The following is a 19574-nucleotide window of genomic DNA, read 5'->3' as shown; positions in this document are numbered from 1 at the left end:
AGATCACACTTCAGATCCAAAACAATAAACAAAGCTCGTCGCACTCTACAATTCTACGCCTACAAATAAACAAAACCAGTAAACGCAGAGCCGCTACCGTCCAGTTTGGATTTCATTTTTTAAAGAAAACTTGAATTTCAATATTTAAAACAGATATCAGGTCAAATAATAAGTAATCTAAAAAAAAAAAAGCTCTTTTAACGACATAAACCTAAAGTACTGAACCTCTCGCGTACTAAATTAGTTAGGATAATTTATTAAGATATTAATTAAATTTACCTATAAAAATGAACTCTACAAGGGCCTTACATTTTGTTTTTAAAATAGGTGACAGAAAAGAGACTATTAAGTTTTATACGAAAGTTCTCGGAATGAAAGTAATAATTATTAACACATTTTTTAAAAAAAATTTATGCAGTATATTTAAATTTAATAAAATTTTCCATTTTTTAGGTTTTGCGTCATGAAGAATTTGAGGAAGGCTGTAAAGCAACCTGCAATGGGTATTTAATGTTTACACTTTTATTAAAACATTTTATGAACTGAGTTTTCGTTAATGAACATCTTTCTAAATAAAAAGAGGATATTTGTATTTTAGCAACTGAAAGTTACTCGAATGGTGTTAACAAAATGACGTTTTTTCAATGATACTGATTTGACATACTAATTGTTTTACTACTTGAAGATAAGTTGAGAAATTATGTTAAATTTTTTAGATTTTAAATAGTTATTTAGCATAACCTGATTGAAAACTTTCTTCGCTTCAAAAGTTTAGCTCAGGGTCCCAACTTCTAGGGGATGTTAAAATTTTCTGGGAAGAAATAGAGCAGGTTTGTGAAAGATGATTATTCGAAATACTTTTCACACACTTCAATTTTTTACTTGTTTTGATCGTAACATTTTAAAATATTATTAACATGAATAATCAAGTTTTATATTGAATTCCTATAAGGATTAAAATGTTTTTGTTTAATTGCATAAATTATTAAATATTTCTATTTTAATACAGCATTGTAGATGGTTTATGGCCTAATTTAATTATTTTTAAACCAATAAATGTAAAAAAAAAAGAAAAAAGATATAGAATAAATGGTTTATGGCCTAATTTAATTATTTTTAAACCAATTATGTAAAAAAAAAAAAAAAAAAAAAAACATCTTTATCCATCAAATAAGGTTTTAATTTAAAAATAAGTTTTAATTTTTTTTCTTGCTGCATCGAAAAGATTTGAATGTGACCTCAACATTTTAATCAACACATTGTTTCCATCATGGTAAAGTTCTTTATGCTTTTTTTTGTAATTACAATCAAAATTACTCTAAAGAATTAAACATTCAACTATGTATCATTTACACAATCTTTTCATCTTAAAAATCTATGTGAATATTTTAAAACTTAGATAAATTCCTGGAATTATGAACTAAATTGAGATCTATTTAAACTTCATTCATCTGTATTTAAACTTAATTTATCTATTTACTGTAACTTAAGAGAAAGAAGTAGAGGGGGTATATTGAAAGTGAGATATTTGGATGAAAAACTTAAATTCAAATTACATTTTGAGATTAAATAGGATTAATTTCTACAAAAATATTTCATATTAAAAATACACATGAGACACAAGTTTATGTGTGCCTTGCTCAGAAAAAAAGAGGGGGAAAACTAAGCACCTTGACTAACTTTTGATCTAATTATCGGATTATCACGTAATGGAACTTTCAAAGATTTGAGGAACGGACTTCAGATATACTCATTAGTCTGTTGGGATGATATTAAAAGTTTCAAAATCATATGCAAGAACGTATTTTCTCTGAATAAAAATATTTTTTTACGACGGATTATGATTTCTTACCCAAGAAAACAGCAACCTGGGATAGTTTAGTCAGGAGAGCAATTGAAAGTTTCGACCCCTTAATGTTAATTTTACTTTTTGCATTCTTTTGAGAATGTTTTAAGCAAATTAGAATTCTTTTTTTGCACAAAATAATAGAATTAATTCATTCAAAGATAATTCCTCATAAAAATGAATTTTTAATAGTGAAAAAAATTTAATTGCATCATTTTCATAATCTGAACTAAATTGGCTGAATAGTTCCTGAAAAATTGAATTTTAAATGTCTGACTTTTGCGAATACTGGAGACTCCTTTAAGAATATTGGCGTGAAACTTAGAGCTATTACTTTCCTCTCCTCAACCCTTGTTTCTTGAATGGTTTCTTCAGCCATAAATTTCTGGAGAAGATATCTTTCCTGGAAAATGTGGAACTCATTCTATTCAATGTCATACTAGTGGTTTGCAAACTTTTCTTTCCATCATTAGTAATACTTTTACATACAGAATTTTAACTGTAAAAAAAGCTAACCTAAGAATATATCATTAAAAAAACGAAACACCCATAACTGTATTTTTCAAACAGTTTATTTTATAATCGACATCAAACACCCAACCAAATTCTGAGTTTACGACTCTTAATGTTCATATCTGTAGCCTAGTAATTATGAACACAATCCAGAAGACAAGAAAACTCCTAGATCAAGCTTTGGTGGATTAACTTTTGTGGGGAACTTTTTAATGGAGCTATCTCCTATTTGTGTTACATGAGGAGGAAAGCCACAAGAATTTCCCATAGTTAGTCCAATGACATGGGATTTTAACCCATGATCTGTCCACCACTGAGGATATTTATTTCAGCATTGTGTTCGGTGCGAGCCTGGAGCAGAATTCATATTGACCAGCCAACTGTGGGATTTGTGCCTGGGTCACCACGTTGGGAGGCGAGCGCTCAATTCCCAGAGCCACTGTGGCAGAAATATATATTTAAAAAAAAAGGAAATGAATAGTTTTGGGAATATAAAATTTTGGTTTCATTCGGCACCACTGTAATCCAGTGCTCCGGGCGATCGCCTGTCCTCATTTCATTTACATTATTGACATTTTGACTGAAACGAAAGTATATTTAGTTGCAGTTTATTTGTAATATCCAGGCATCTGATTTGACTACAATTATTCTAGACCATTATTTTGTGTGGAAGATGTCTGTATTGTTACCTATGTCTAGGACTGGGCGATATAAGAAATTTTATATCGTGATGCATCGTCAGTTTTGCATCGCGATGTATTGCGATATAGCATTTTTGAAATTCATTTACTTATAAGGCGCAGAAAGTCAGATTTCTATCAAAACTTCATACTCAGATTGATTTAAATCAATTTATGAATTTGATGTATATGTTTTAATTAAGAAAGATATTAATGTTATATTTTCTAAAAATGATCGCGCAAATAACGAAAGATTTCTTAGTTTAAAAATAAGTAATAAGAAAAGAAATAAAATTGAAATTTATCAATATATTTACCTAACAATATAGAAAGAAAATTAAAATATATTTGTATGCTTAAAACAAAGTGCTAAATATTAAACAAAACAAAAAAAAAACTTCTAAAGAAACACTATTTTTTATCATTATTACTTCACGTAAATAATAAAGTTAAATTGAATAATTACCGAATTCTGAACGAAAAAAACAAAGTAAGGTTTAATCTCTTAAAAATAAAAACAAAAGAATTATGATATTCATTAATATATTCAACTGACAATATTGAAAGAAAATTAAAAAACGATTATACTCTTCAATAAAACAAAGTGCTAAATGATTTCCGTTTGTAATAAATTCAATCATGTAAAATAATACTTAAACATATAATATCAAAATTAATTTTCACATTTAAAAATAAAAGAGAAAGTTTTTTTAAAAAAAAAATTTACCTAATTAATTAAGAAACACTTCTTTATATATTCTTTTCAATAATAGATTACGTTCAGAACAAGGTAACGACGGCGATCACAAAAAGTCAGTCCCATTTAAAATAATCTACAAGAAACGATATCAAGTCGCGACAAAGAAGGAAAAAAACTAATCGGTGCGGAAGCGAACATGCCAGATCACGATATATGTTCTCAAAACTGATTCTGATTCTACCACTCATCAATCAAGGCCGTTTCAATATAACAATACGAACATCGTCTTCCCCAGCGCGAGTTGGCATTGGAGCGTCCTTGCGTGTCTTGTATCGCTATATTGTATATCGCTATATCGTTCGTCTTCTTTATTCGACGACTTAAATCAGATTTCTGATGCATCGCCTGGAACGAAAGTCGCTGTATCGGCCTGCCGATACAGCGACTTCCTATGTCAAAATAATCCAGTCCTACCTATGTCAAAATAATCACTAAGTTTTGAAAACTTCAAAGAAGTAATTTGCAAAAAAAAAAAAAAAGGTATCACTAAAGAGGGTTAATTTAAAAGATGAGTCTCTTATCCATTTCTGGGCAAAGTTATATAGATTTAACATTAATTCACTTTAAGTTAAAAAACAGGTCTATTTCAGTTGTCGGAAGAGGTACCAATTTGGAAATATCAAAATTTTATGGGTACTTTTTTATATTTTTGTTTTGTTTATAGGCCATATGATGGAAAATGGAGCAAAACTATGATTGGATATGGCCCTGAAGCTAATCATTTTGTTATAGAACTAACTTACAATTATGGAGTCAAATCATATAAGCTAGGAAATGATTTCTGTGTAAGTTTTGGATATAATATTTTTCACTTCAGACATAAATATTTTTTATTGTTATAAATTATGTTGGTAACTTACGCTTTTTTCCCTTTTAGTAATTCAATAAAAAACAGAGTGGAGATGGGAAATTTTAGCTTCAATTTTACCCAGCTTTGCTGGATAGTTGATTTGCAGTCAATTCGGGATAATCCGAAGTACAATAACATTCCTTTAAATCAAAGTTTTTGCATTCCAACCTCTTTAATTTTTATTCGATGTTAATTTTTCTCAATTACTCGACATTTACTTCTTACAGATTTCTCCCTAGGGTAAAACGGCACTTAGCGTTTTGAAAAGACGCTCACTTAACACTAAAAATTAATCAAACTGTGCAATATCATGTAATAATTAAATTTTATCATCAACAATTTTTAAATTCCCCTCTTATAATATAATATAATATTTTATGGGTATATTTCAAAAAAAGTAATTCTCTCTTATTTTCAAAATAAAAGAAAAATTTGTATAGTTCATAAAAATAATTAAAGGCATATTAAAAAGCAATCTCTGCATATTTTATCATTTTATTTTTTTTGCGAAAAAACTGACAAAAAATGATTAATTGATAAATAACTACAATTTTAACTGAAAATATTAAGAAAATAAGCATTTAAAGTTTTTTTTTAAATATTTATTTAAAAAAATAGTTTTAAAATTTAAAATCACTTAAAAATTTATTAATATCCCCCTAAAAAAAAAAAAATACTTACAAAAATTTAACCATATGAGAGTAAGCCTAACAATCAGAATTAAACCTATTAACACAGATAATTTTACCAGTGTGTAATTTAAACTGAGAATAAATTTTTTTTCAATATAGGATATGAATAAAAGGGCTATGTTTTTTAAGGGATGGCGGCTTATTTTACAAAAAAGGCAAAGAGGATGCTCTTATTGGGATAAAAGGGCAAGCAGGGCGAGCCGCCCTGAAAAAAAAACACTTCGGGAGAACATCGTTTCTTATAATTCATTCTTTTAAAGTGTATTGTTCTTTAAAGCTAAAAGAATACCTTTTCAGACTACCGACGAAGTGAAATATTTTCCAGCTCCTCACACTTGACTCAGCATGCCTTAATCAACACCTGCTAAGTCTCTGAATGTTTTTTTTTTATAAGCATTGTCTGTTTAGGTGCAGTGCCTTGCTTAATTTATTAAATATATTTTTCTTAACATCTGAAAACAACATTTAAACTCATTGAAACTAGTTTCTTGTTATATTGTTTGAAAAGTCCTTTTCTCTTGAGATATTCATTCCTTTACAGTTATCATTTGCAGCCCAAAATCATTTGCCTAGGTGTCAAACATGTCGAACCCAAAATTTAATTGAATTTTGCCGTGGACATGATGTTTTTAATATTGATGAAATGTTTTTTTCTTCTTTTTCAAATGTCTTCCTAATAAGGCAATGCTGTTCAAAGATGAAAATCGCTGCAGAATTAAAATGAGAAAATAGTCTTAGTCAGATTCAATTCTTGTCATTGGTAAGAATCGAAATCGCCATTATTAAAATGTGAAAGCTTTTCCTTTGTAGTCTGAATGTAACAAAAAACTTTGATGGCAACAATTTTTTTTTAAAGATTTTATGAGGAAATTAGTTTATTTCATGTTAAAAAACAAAAAGTAATAATTTTTGTGGATAAATGTACTGTGCATAGTTATCTACATGATTTGAAAACTATAAATTTGCAATTTCTGCCAACAATGACATCAGCGAGATTACAGTCTATGGATCAAGGTATCATAAAGTCTGTCTTAACAGTCTTATAAAGGCATCTTAAACTGTTTTATTATGAATGATTAGTCCGGAAAATAAACGTTATTGAAAACTGAGTCCCAGTTTAAATTGATGTGTTTGTAGTCATGAAGTTGATTTCCAGTGCTTGAAGTAATAATACTAGTGAGATGACAGTGGAAAAAAAAATTTCTGTAAGTATGGATTCTTTAAAAAAATCAACAATGAGCGAGATCCTTGCCTGTGACACTAAATGAACTTAATGAGGCAGAATGTGAAATAGTAGATTTTTCAAACTTTGAAAATATTGCTTTTTGTAGTGAAATTCCAGATGAAGAATTTATACAATCAATCACAGAAAAAATTGATGAAAGTGATAGTTCCAAATGTATCAGAAGCTGGGCTTCAAAAGTTCCCCAAAGACTTAAAGAACAGAGATAATATAGATGCTTTTATATTTTTGCACATTAAAAAAAAATGATGATTTGTTGTTGTTTACAGGGACTCAAAAGTGCTTAATTCAACGAAAAGTCTAATTACTTTATCAAAATGTGAAATTCGATTTAAAAAAAAGTTGTGAATTGTATAATTTTGTTTATGTTTTTTAAACTGTTTTTGTTCTGTGGTTTATGATTATTATATCCAAATTTATTATACATTAAAAAGTAAAACACTGTAAAGTAAAAAGGTAACAAAGTAAAAAAGTAAAACACTTTTGACTGGCATGTTGTAATTTAAAAGTATTTTTTTTTTTCTTTTAGGGAATAACAATAAATTCAAAAGATATATTGGCCAATGCCAAGAATCTAAGCTGGAAAATAAGTCAAGGAAATGAGTTAAACTATGTTGAAGCACCTGGAGGCTATAAATTTTTTGTTGATAACAAACCTTCTTCTAAATCAGGTATTTATTTAGCACTTGCTATTAAAATACCAATTTTTCTCAGGTGAGAAATGCTTTTTACTGATTTAATGGATGGTGGTTTCTACAGCAGGGGGTATTGTACTCTCTCCTTGTGCAAAACTTTCGGGTTATTGATCAGGTCTACTCTCTCCCTATTTGTCTAGCGCGTGTTTTCTTGTTCCCTGCTGTTGATTTTTTGTATAGGTTATTCAAAAAATTTTTCTTGTGAATTGATTTTTTTAACCTCCAACTTTTTATACCTTTCTCAGCAGAAGATTTCATTTTAAAAATGCAAGGAAATTTTTAAATATTTGTGATTTTGTTAAGTGTTTAATGCTCTTTTATTTACTTAATGGAATAAAGTACTTCAAAAATTACTGATTAAAATATGTTTCCTTCAAATGAATAACATGTACAAATTCTTTAAGTCTTCACGAGAAAACATTCACATTTAAAGGTATGGCAATTCAAATTAGTGGCAAATAATTTTGAAGCCAATAACTTTTTGTTTAGCAGCAAGGTTTACATACGACTAAATTATTTCTATACTTTTCGATTAAACTGAAATAAGTATTATACCAGGTCAGTTTGGACACAATCATAGACCTTTAAATTTGCTGTCCTGTTCCAGATTTATGAAAACAAAAACAATTATTCAGATATTTAATTACGCATATGATTTTGACAGCAAGATTTCCAAAAAACAATGAAACAACTGCTGCCAACCTTTATGAAAAAAAAGGGAAAAAGTTGCTGCTCTTGACCGTAAGTCATAATTCTTGTTAACATTCGGTCATAGAGACTGTCGCATCAAATCTATTGGCTTAAGATTTGCACCAAGCAGGTTAGAAAAATTAGTTGTGTTTGAACCATGTTTCTTTACTTAATTTACGTTAAAAATAATTGCAAAGAATCGCTGCAAACTACTGCTTAACTGCAACGCACTGATTACTACACTACTTTTGTTGTGATTTACACTACAAACTATGAAAAGAAGTAGCAACTACAGTAATTTCTCTACTTATAACACGCTATTTCACTACTACTCGTCTGTGTTTATTATCTGATTTAGTAGGTTACCTTAAAATATTGTCTGCGCTAATTAATTAGCATATTTGATGTCACCCCTCTAACCATTAACATTGAATTCTAGAAAGTGAAGATCCGATCATTAGATAAAAAATTAATCCAAGTAATCTGTTCCCCCCCCCCCCCACATTTTACAGGGATTGAATCATCTTAAATAAGTATGGGTTTTTCAATCTTAATTCATTGCTCCCCAAGATTTTTCTTTTGTTATTTTATTTTTTGTGTTTTTTGCATTTGTTAGACATAGTTTTATATAGATATGTCTGACATTAACAAAAGTAGCATTTTGAGTACGTAATATCGTATTATTTTTATGTAGATAGCTGCACTGAGGGTTAGTGCTAAGAAATCCAAGGGATCCAATTTGTCAGAGGTGGATCTAATTTTAATGAAAGAAATTGAAAATTATTTGCGTTATTACTTCAGTCAAAGAAATTAGAAAAACTGATTATAGAATGATTAAAAACTAGTTCTTGTTTTTTGAGCAGTCCTAGTTTTTTTAACATGCAAAATAATTCTGTAAACTTTTTGAAAACATAAAAGGCACCATATTTTAACATTGCTTAAACTATAAATGGCAAGTAGTGTCACCTGTAGTTGTTTTGATTAGTGATTTTGATTAGTTATTTAATAAATTGTTGAAAATGTCTACTTATTATTATCATAATTCTCTTTTTATTTTAACATTTTTGTTGGTTTAAATATTTATTGCAGTTGATTTTTATTTTGTTTCAGACCCTGTCCAAAAGGTTACTTTATCGTGTTCTAATCTTAAATGTTCTGTTGGTAAGTAGATAAACATAAATTGTGCCTTTATTAGTTACTAATTTTTTTCTCATTAAAAGAAAAATTATTAATGTTTTTAGTATATTTAAATTAATCTTGCAGAGCCAAACTTTAATAATACGAACTTTGATAACAAAATTTTTCAATATCATAAAATAGTTTGAATTCCCTGTGTATTTGCAATATTTTTTGTACAAACAGACACCTTTTTTTGCTAAGTATATTTCTATGTCAGCTTCAATTTCTCAAAATATATTTAATTGCCAAAAAACATTTTTCACAACTGCTGAAAATTTAAAATCCTTTTTTTTGTATTCCAATTCCTAAAATTTTGTTAAAGTTTTTTTAATAAATCGTTTGAGATTCTAAAAAAAAAAGGTTTATTATGCTTGAAAAGATATTGACTAAAAATCCATTTATGGAGAAGTAGACATACAAGATGTATGAAGAGGTAAATAATATCTGTTCATAAAAAACAAAAGAACTTATAATTTAATAAATAATTAAAAATTGTTTTATTAGGGAGTGGTTACTGGGAACAATAATGTTTTGGTATGTGATGATTGGGAAGAGTCAAAACTATTAAAGAAAGTTACGGCACTTGGAAATTATCTGAAAAGGAAGATTATAGAGCAAAAGAATTTCAAAACAAGAAGACGTAAAAGCAAAGATATTGACATTGTTTGAAATTAATGTTTATTAAGTTAGTGCATGTTATACAGCTCTTAAAATGTTAGTGCTATCAGATTCAAAAGCGACAATTTGTTGTTGTTTTTGAAACTCAAAAGACTTAATTCAATGAAGAATATCGGATTACTTTTCAAAAATAGGAAATTCAATTAAAAGTAAGGTTGTAAATTTTAAAATCTTTTTTTTTTGTTCTTTACTTTCTTTATTTTGTAGTTAACAAAATTTTTTCTACTAAATGCTCTATTCATGAATTATAATCCAAATTTATTATATAATAAAAGACAAAAAAATGCAAACTAAAGCTAAGTTGAACTTTCAATAAGTTATAGTTTTTCTTTCCCCTCAGATTTGAGTTATCATTCAAGATTTGAGTTATCATTCAGATTTGAGTTATCAAGTTCTGTAAAGATTCATAGAGTGTAGAAGAAACATTTATGTTTCTGTATTTTTGCACCTACAAAAAATTTATATTTTATTGTTTACAGAGACAAAAGGATATTTTATTGTTGTTGCTTACAAAGTTTCAAAAATGCCTAATTTAACGAAAATTGTCGAATTACTTAACAAAGATGTGAAATTCAATTGACAGTAAAGTTGTAAATTTTATAATCTTGTTGATTTTTCTTAAAATTTCTTTATTCTGCAGTTTACAAATTTTTTAAAGCAAATAATCTGTGCAATATTCATAATATCCAAATTTATTATATGCTAAAAAACAAGAAAATGCAAATCGGCTGTAAGTTGAACTTTCAATAATTTATATTTTTTCTTTGGTCCCCTCAGATGTGAGTTATCGTCAATTGACTTTTTGTTCTTCTAAATATACTATTCATTCTTTCCTTATTTTCATTTGGTTTTATTTATTTTTTCAAATAGAATATTGGAATGGATTGCTAGGCATGAAAATTTTCAACCGGGAAGATAAGACAGTATTAATGGGCTATTCTTCTGAACAAGTATTTTTTATTCTTTTATTTTTAAACTCTTGGTTTATATTTCTAAAAAATAATAATACAGGCTTTCAACTTGTATATTAAAAGACTGATATTTTTAAAACTATAAAATAATTTCCAAATTGAACATGAGTGAATAAGCTACAATTTAGAATGAATTTTAAATTTCCATGATAGTTTTATTACTTTTTAGGACAAAAAAAAAAAAAAAAAATTAGGTGTCCTAATATAAAAAAAGGTTAAAGCGAAATTTTTTTATAAAATTTACCAGTTAGTCTTACTGTGATGAATAATTTATTTTAAATTATTTAAATTGTTTTGAGTTAGTAGTCTCAAATGTATTATTTAATCCAATTAGTACCAGCTACTATGATTTTCCCCTAAGCTTATGCTAATTTGTTTTGAAAACCACTATTTGAATGAAAAGTTTGTGCAGATTTTCATTAATGCGATATTTTTGCTAATTGCAATTTTTAAAATAATAATTTTTGTTGTGGTAAAAATTATTGAATTATGATTTGTAGGCAAAGTTCATCCCTTGTGGGATGTTAAAAAATTGCTATTTACCAGCAATTAAAAAAATTTCAACTATTTTTAAAGAAAGCAAGCTTGGAATATTTTTTACATACAATAAAATGTGTTTATTGTTTACAATCAGAAGTACTACAATCTTTTAAAAATTTGATTGTGGTATATATTTGACTGTGGTTAAATATAACAGTTTCATGAAAATATGACAAATTCAAAAAAATTTTGATATTTGTATAATAACATATAGTTTCATTACAGTGCAAACTTGAACTTGTAGAAATAAATGAACCTGTCTGCCATGAACAAGCTTTTGGTAGAATTGCTTTCGCTTGTCCAACTAATGAGGTATTATTAAATGTATCTTCTATTTAATTTTCAACTTTAAGTGCAATTTAAAATTATTTTTTTAATGTATTTAATGAGTTTTAATAACTATAATGTGTGTTGATTTTTTTCTTCTGTTTTTTTAGTAGAATTTGTGTTTTAGTGTTCCATTCTATATGTTTAATTTTGTTTCCTGTTATTAAAGGTAGCCACAAATTTTATCTTAATATTTTTCTAAAATGTATATTTTACAAATAATAATAATGAATGAGTTGGTGGGTGTGAGTTTCATTATCTGTTTGCTCTATTAATATGTGTTAGAGATAATACATCTTGTTGTTCAATTTAAATATTTAAGATATATAAATGAATTTGTATATTAAACAATATATGCTTTTTCAATTTGTAGTGTATATAAAATTTATTTATCTCACTAATGTTCATTACTTCATAATTTGCCAATAATTCTTTTAAAGTTTTGTTCATTAAATTTTTTTTTATATAATTTCACGGCGAAATTGTTTTTTATTTTATTTTTAGTTGTTTATGAGGTAACACAAGTTTGCTTGATTTGCACAAAATCTAAAATTTTACAAAATATGTTTTGTAATTTTCAGAGATTTTTTAATTGTTTGCAAAAAAATACTTTAAATTCCATTTTACGAATTGACTTTTATATTCATATTTACGAAATATATTTTTATAAATAAGGAATAACGCATGTTAAACCACTTCAGAATTAAACAATAATCTTCATTGATTTTATCTAACTTTAATATTTAACTTATAGCATTTTTTAATATTTGAAAAAAGAAAAAATTTTCTAGGGCACATAAATTTTTGCCTTTTTGTAAAAATATACACTACTATTAAATCACTACACAAATGTATAATTACATCTAATAAAACTATCTTCTATCACTGTCTCTGAATAAAATTTTCTGTCATAATTATGATATTTCTACTACAATTGAACTCCAAATATAATGAGGTCATCGGGCTACCGAAGCGGGGGTGCCATCCCCTCTGCAGAGGATCAAAATTGTGATGGCATGTCTTCGGATCATTCTCAGGGATGTTTCACAGACCGTCGCCAATAGCCCATTGTGCAGCTCTAGTGTGACGTAAATGAACAAATCAAACCAAATATAATGAACACTCAATTGCAGTGCATTTTTTTCACTGGTTCCAACTGAACATCTTATTAACTAATGTTATTTGTACCCTCATAGTGGACAGTCAAGAAATTAGTAGTTTGTTTATTCTAGACTCTAATTTCTTTTTTATAGATTTTTCTTTCTTAGTTCTCTAACCTTAATCTTCATGAGTTGTGTCTGCAAAAAGTGGTGTTTCTTTTCAATTTGTCAAATTTTACTTTTTCTTTCTCATCGCTTAAGTTAGAGTCTGCAAGTTATTTGAAAATGTTGTCGTGCTAGTTGACTCTATATCAGCAATCCAAGCAGTTATATCTTTAGAATCCTCAGATTCACATACAATTAAAAGCTATAAAAAGAATTTAGGGTCACTATTGAACCAAAAAAAATATTGTATTGCAGTAGATATCTTCTCATTGTTAAACATGTGAATAATATAGAAATCTCTTCCCAGTGTTCCATTATGTGCTGAACTACTTCCTCATATACCTCTCGAGCCATAAATTGAATATCTTATGCAGGGGTGATTGTGCTCCGGAAAAAATCCGGATTTCCAGATATTTTGCTAACTGCGATCTGAAAGTTTCCGGAAATCCAAAGTCCAGAAGTTTTAAGAAATCATCAATCACATTTATATATAAAAATTCTTCTATATTTTATTTAAAAATAATAGAACCAGAATTTATACTTGGCATCTCATTTGTGAATATTTTTTCTGGTAGAATAATAAATGTGATTAGAGATAAAAGTAAACTTGCACATAATTATTCATTTAAATTATGCTGCATATAATTCACTTAGAATATCTTGTTTTGAACATTTCAATGATTTAAATTTATAAAAATATCAATTCGTTGAATGATTTTACTCAAGAAATTTTCAGGATTTTTGAGTTAGGCCCACAATTATATATCATATGTCACATGCTTATATCATATTTATGTATATATTCTATTGATTGAAAAAAGCAAACTCTGTTACTAATAATTGGTTTTACAGTATGTGGCACTATAGCACCGTTTATGTTTAAAAATTCTAGTTATTTAAATAAGGATCTATAATAAATCTGAATAATAATTTCGTAACTAATAAAACTATATTTACAAAATTATTCCAAATTAATAAATATAGTGAAACCTCCAGGAAGGACCATCTCTATGTAGTGGCCTCTATTTACGACCACTTTTGGGACACATGGAATTTTTTTCATAGACCAGGCAAACCTCTTCACCAAATGCGGAAAAGGTCAAATAAGGAAACACGAAAAAATCGCAACAAAAAAAAATTTAGCAAAACAAATAAGTAGAATAAAATGTATTTAAAATATCTGTGTGAGCTTATTTAGAAAGCTCTTTTCGATGATCTCTAAAAGAGACCTGCAACCTCTTGTTGCAGTCAGAGTGGACTAAAGATGATGAATTATTTATTATCAATGAATTATTTTTGGAGTTGAAGGTTAAATTAGAAAAAAAACTAAGCATCTCAAACAAAGAAACCTCTTCTCAACTAACTATTTTTTATGATACAATCGAACCCCGCTATAGTGAACCGTCTGCGGACTCAGTAATGTGTCCACTATAACTGATGGTTCACTATATCCAAATTTTTTGAAGAATACTTTTTGCATAAGACAGTTGAATGATTGAAAATTGGCTTTGCAATTTTGCATAAGTTATTTAAAAAATTATTAACTAATTAACAGATAATAAAGCAAAAATTGATGGGAAAAGTAATTACGTTGCTAAATATTAGTTTTATTTTCACTTTTTATGAAAAAAATTTGTGATTTTTGATTGAACACAATTTGATTTTAAATTGAGTTCATCAATTTTCTTATCTACAATGTGCAAAGAATGCAAGATTTTTACATTTTGAACAAGATTTCGAACCATCTTAACAAAGCATCTTCTACGTTTTCTCTTTCAGCTCCACACAGTTTTTTCGATGAAACCATGTTTTTGTCGTATGCCGCAAGAATTGCACTTCGATTTTTCCAAATGTTTGAAACTGTAGATTTTGACAAGGAAAATTCCTTACACAGTGTCGATTGATTGGTTCCATCATCAATACGCTTTACAATTTTAACTTAGTCCTCTATTGAAAACGCCTTTCTCTTTAGAGAATTTGCCATTTTCACTGCTTTTGAAATAAAAATCTTGTCTCAAATAGATAATGTAAGAATATGAAGAGAGCATCTGTAGAATGAGTTAAATTGTTCCCCTTCTTGATTGTCAAGGGGTAATTTGTAAAGAATATGGTTTGAACAGATAAGAAAATTCCAAAAATTCAGCAGGTGGCCAAGTTAACTAGTTGTAGAGCAAGCTTGGGGAAAAGAGATTAAGCGAGGCTTGTCAGGGAGGGGGGAGTATAAGATAAATGATCTGTTTGACATTTATTACAGTATAGTTAAAAGTGATAAGCATAAAGGAGAGTAATATGACACATTTTATAGGAATGCATTTATTTTCAGTCCCAACACCTACAAGTTTAAAGATGGAGGACTGAAAAAGATATTTAAAGAAATGAAATTTGAGTCCAGTATAACCGAGTTTCCAAGTTCTAAGCTGTTCACTACAAGCATTAAAAATAACATTATTTAAATAGGAATATGGACGGGACCGCTAAAAAAGTTCACAACATCCGAGTGTTCACTATATCCCAGGTTCACTATAGCGGGGTTCGACTGTATAAAATGAATAGTAGTTTAAACAAAAAACAAAATTGTTTAATTATTTCAGATAGCTCTATCATTAGCTACAGTGATCCAGTTTTTCCACTTGCGGCATTTGCACACCTAGAAAATGACACTGACTAAAATTAAAATCGTGTAACTTTGATAACATTTTGAAGTCAATGGAGGTAACCTCTAAGAACGACCGACCTCCATTAACAACCATTATACTACCTGAGAGGTTTCACTGTACGTAGCATGTAATTAAATAATCAGCATTACTTGAAACATTAATTAAGACAATCCAACAAAATACTAAATAAATACTTAACATTTAACTAATTTTTTAACACTATTTAATTTATACCTATCAAAATGACTAATAACTATAGTAATGCCAATAGATAGGAGCCACATAAGAGAAAAGAGAAATATATAAATAATTAGTATTTTGGAACTTTTTGAAAAACTCAAAATAATTTGCTCTTTTTTTTGTATTTATTTGCTTATGTGTGTTTATATTCGTTGAGTAACCTATTAATTTTTTTGTATTTTATATCATAATCTTTAGAAAAAATTGAAAACTAGATTGTTATTACAATTTTTTTCTTCCTTTTTCAGTTGTCTAAAATACAAGAAACAATACAAAAGGCAGGACATAAAATTATAACTCCTTTAGTAAGCTTGGATACTCCTGGAAAAGCTACAGTTTCTGTTGTGATTTTAGCTGACCCTGTAAGCAATTCATGATTCAAAATGTGTTTTTTTTTCTTTTACAAACACTCTTGTAACAAATTTGATTTTTTTTAAAGAATTTTTAATTTACAATTTTTTATGTCCTTTCAACCTTTGCTATGCAGCCTCTTTGGGGGAAAAAATGTCATCTTGAAACAGAATAACCTTTGGTTTTTTTCCCTTCTGTATACCATAAAAAGTGTTGAGTGGTTAGTTTCCTGTTGCAATTTCATCTGATCTTGTTTGCAATTTCTTGTTTAAAATTTATTTTATGTTACATGAAGTTTCAATGCATTTTGTAAAAACAAAAGAAATGAAAAGTTTATCAACTATCAAATATATATATTATGTAATAAACCAGATACACTAATTATCGTTGAAAATAATGTTTAGTTGTTCAATTTCGAATTAAAACTTTTTCTTAGTAAATTTATTTAATCCTATTTTTTCTCACATGAAGTAGTTTACCTTTTTTAGATAATTACTGCTCCCAGAACCCTCAAATACCCTAATGACTTTTGCTAATTTAAAATACTACTCAGTTTATAGTTATTTAATTACTCTAAAATAAAGTATTGTTCGAAAATTTTTCTATCTTTTTTACCTCTTAAGAAAAAAGGCAGATGAGTATGTTTAAATTAAACTACAAATTTTAATAAAATAATATTGTTTGCCATAAGTATTTTATTTCTTGATCGACTTATTAAAATATATATCTACTTATTAAAATATGCACGTCTAATTTATTAAAATAAAACAAATAATAGTCTAATCCCAAAATGGCATAAAATTTTAACATTTTGTTTATTGTCTCTGTAAACATTTATCACAATCTGAATACATTAATATAAAATGGAAAAGAACAGCTTATTTAACTGTTAATTGTTTTTTTAAATGCTTGCATTTAATGCTTTGGTGTAAATTTAAACTATATATTAAAACTACGAAATCTAGATCATTTATATGGAACAAAGCATAAAAGCTGTTAATAGGAGAGGATTTATTTTATTTTAGTAATAATATTTTTTTACTAAATAAAATTAACTACTAATTTATTTGTTTTTAAGGATGGACATGAAATATGTTTTGTGGGTGATGAGGCTTTCCGAGAGTTGTCTCAGGTTGACCCCCAAGGAGAGAATTTACTTAATGAAGTGAGTAAAACATTTCATGCCATTACTTTTTATATTAATGTCTGATTAGATTTGAGGAAAATAGCGAACTTTTTATGTACTTTATTTATTCACTTCTGAGATTTTTATTGTATATTTAAAATTTGTAAAAAAATATGACATTATAATTTTTTTTAAACATTTATCTAAAGTTTTTAAGAAAAATTATCGATAATTAAGAGAAATTTTTTAGATTGTAATGTGTAAAAATTTTCACATATTGATTCAGATTTTAATGTTAAATGTTATTTTAAAATAGTTCAAGTTATCAAATCTTAACTAAATATTATAAATTCAGTTATTTTTGAGAGACTTCAAGCTGTATAGAATGTAATCAAATGTACTAAATATTCAAATGTATAGTTTTTAAAAATAAGCATTTCACATATACTAATTTCTTAATCTCAAACTTTTGTTATTATTTTTAAACTTAAACTTTCAGTGTAAAAAGTTTTGTAAAATAAAAATAAATTTTTTTTTTAATGCTACTGGAAGAACAACATATTTTTCCTTGAATTTAACTTATACTTGTTGCTTAACAAATAGAGGGTATCTAAAAAGGAACTACTGGCATTTTTTCCATACTAAGTATGAGGTAAAAATAATTTGTTTATTTTAATAATATGTACATTTTTGAGTCTATTTTAATTCCCATTTTTTATCCAGTTTTCGTTTTACCTTTTAGTCTACTTAGTTTGTCCAAATTTATTTGTTTAATACTTGAAAGGTTGAAGGTGACAGGATGGTATTTTTCTAAAACTTAATCTTTTTCAATTTATAACTTTGTTTGTTATCTTTCTTTTGATTATTATTTTTTAAATACAACATTTTTAAATAGTCTATTTAGTTTGTCCAAATTTATTTATTATTGAAAGGTTGAAGGAGAGAAGATAGTCTTTTTCTAAAATTTGATCATTTTCAAATTATAACTTTGATTGTTCTCTTACTTTTGATTATTGTTTTTTAAATACAACATTTTTAAATAGTCTACTTAGTTTGTCCACATTTATTTGCTTAATACAGTACAGAACCCGTTATCCGGAAATCAGAAAACCAAAAAACCTGAACGAAATTCGATAAATTTTCCCGCCATTTTTTTTTTTTTAATGTTTTTTTCCTCATAAGATTTTAGGATTTTTCTCTCTTTCTTGAAAGATGTTTACCTTACCAACATTTTGGAAATAATCATTAGTGTATTACTTCATTGTTTTTTCTTCTTTTTAAGATTATTTCCGAATATTTTTTTTTTAGTTGGGTTTAACAATAAAAAAAACTGCTTTTTGTAGAGATTCAGAAAACCGGAAAACTCAGTTATCCAGAATAGCGATGGTCCCGATCGTTCCGGATAATCGGTTCCCTACTGTACTTGGAACGGTTGAAGGAGACAAGATGATATATTTCTAAAACTCAATCTTTTTCAACTTATAACTTAGTTTGTTCTCTCACTTTTGATTATTATTTTTTATGTACAACACATACATCGCAAATAAGTAAAGAATATAAAAAATGTCTGAAGATGACTTTTAAATTTTATTTACCTACGTTTCAAAAGTTTCTAATTTTCTCCAAAAAGGCAATCACATTCCCAATTTTAAATTGACTAGCATTCGTAAATGTTTAATCTTTTCAAAACTAGTCTTGTGTGATGTTGCAGTATATTTATTTACCTATTGTTTTGCAGGCACTTGAAACTGACAAAAGTGATGAGTGGTTTGCAAAAAAAGGCATTTCGAAAGTAGAGCTGTGATTCCTGCAAAATCAACCTAATGTGCAACAATAATTTATATATAGTTTTTAATTTTGTCTAATTGGTTTACTCTTAAATGAATAATTTGCTAATAAGAATTTTTTTTTATGTAAATAAAATGAAATAAATTCCATGTATTTTTATAATCTTGTTTTGAAACATTCATTTGACATCATTCATTTATGCAATTTCAATAGGTAAAATAGCTTTCAAACTTTTTTATCAACCAGTGATCAAACCAATGTGATGAGTGCCTATAAATAAATCAACTAGATAAATTAAAATTTATTTGACTCATGCTTTAACGCATTTACGCTTTAACGCATGCATTTATTTGACTCATGCTTTAACGCATTTACGCTTTAACGCATGCATTTATTTGACTCATGCTTTAATTTTATATAAAACTTGATAAGTTTGAACTGTCTGTTATAGTTGTATTAAGCGTAGTTGAACAACAAACACAT

At 27.4% G+C, this 19574-nt stretch overlaps 1 protein-coding gene across 1 annotated transcript; it reads left to right on the top strand.

The window, feature by feature from the left end:
* The first annotated feature begins 7 nt into the window (after nucleotides 1-7).
* Nucleotides 8-19253, top strand: LOC107449916 (glyoxalase domain-containing protein 4). Its single transcript, XM_087166178.1, has 10 exons — nucleotides 8-377; nucleotides 454-503; nucleotides 4464-4584; nucleotides 7114-7255; nucleotides 9080-9130; nucleotides 10697-10776; nucleotides 11563-11649; nucleotides 16075-16188; nucleotides 17256-17342; nucleotides 19042-19253. The coding sequence occupies exons 1-10, from the start codon at nucleotides 288-290 to the stop codon at nucleotides 19105-19107; spliced, it is 888 nt and encodes a 295-aa protein (XP_087022304.1). The 5' UTR covers nucleotides 8-287; the 3' UTR covers nucleotides 19108-19253.
* Nucleotides 19254-19574: the final 321 nt, after the last annotated feature.

This window comes from Parasteatoda tepidariorum, chromosome 6 (genome assembly GCF_982258835.1).
Source record: "Parasteatoda tepidariorum strain Cologne lab strain chromosome 6, Ptep-v5.0, whole genome shotgun sequence".
Taxonomy (NCBI): Eukaryota; Metazoa; Arthropoda; class Arachnida; order Araneae; family Theridiidae; genus Parasteatoda; species Parasteatoda tepidariorum.
This window is presented reverse-complemented; position numbering and strand designations above follow the sequence as displayed.

Bases quoted from the DNA above. Each gene is read 5' to 3' on its own strand.
- LOC107449916 (XM_087166178.1), top strand. From the start codon at position 288: ATGAACTCTACAAGGGCCTTACATTTTGTTTTTAAAATAGGTGACAGA. The intron at 7,256-9,079 runs GTATTTATTTAG...ATTTTGTTTCAG, and splicing joins CAAACCTTCTTCTAAATCAG to ACCCTGTCCAAAAGGTTACT. The intron at 17,343-19,041 runs GTGAGTAAAACA...ATTGTTTTGCAG, and splicing joins GAGAGAATTTACTTAATGAA to GCACTTGAAACTGACAAAAG.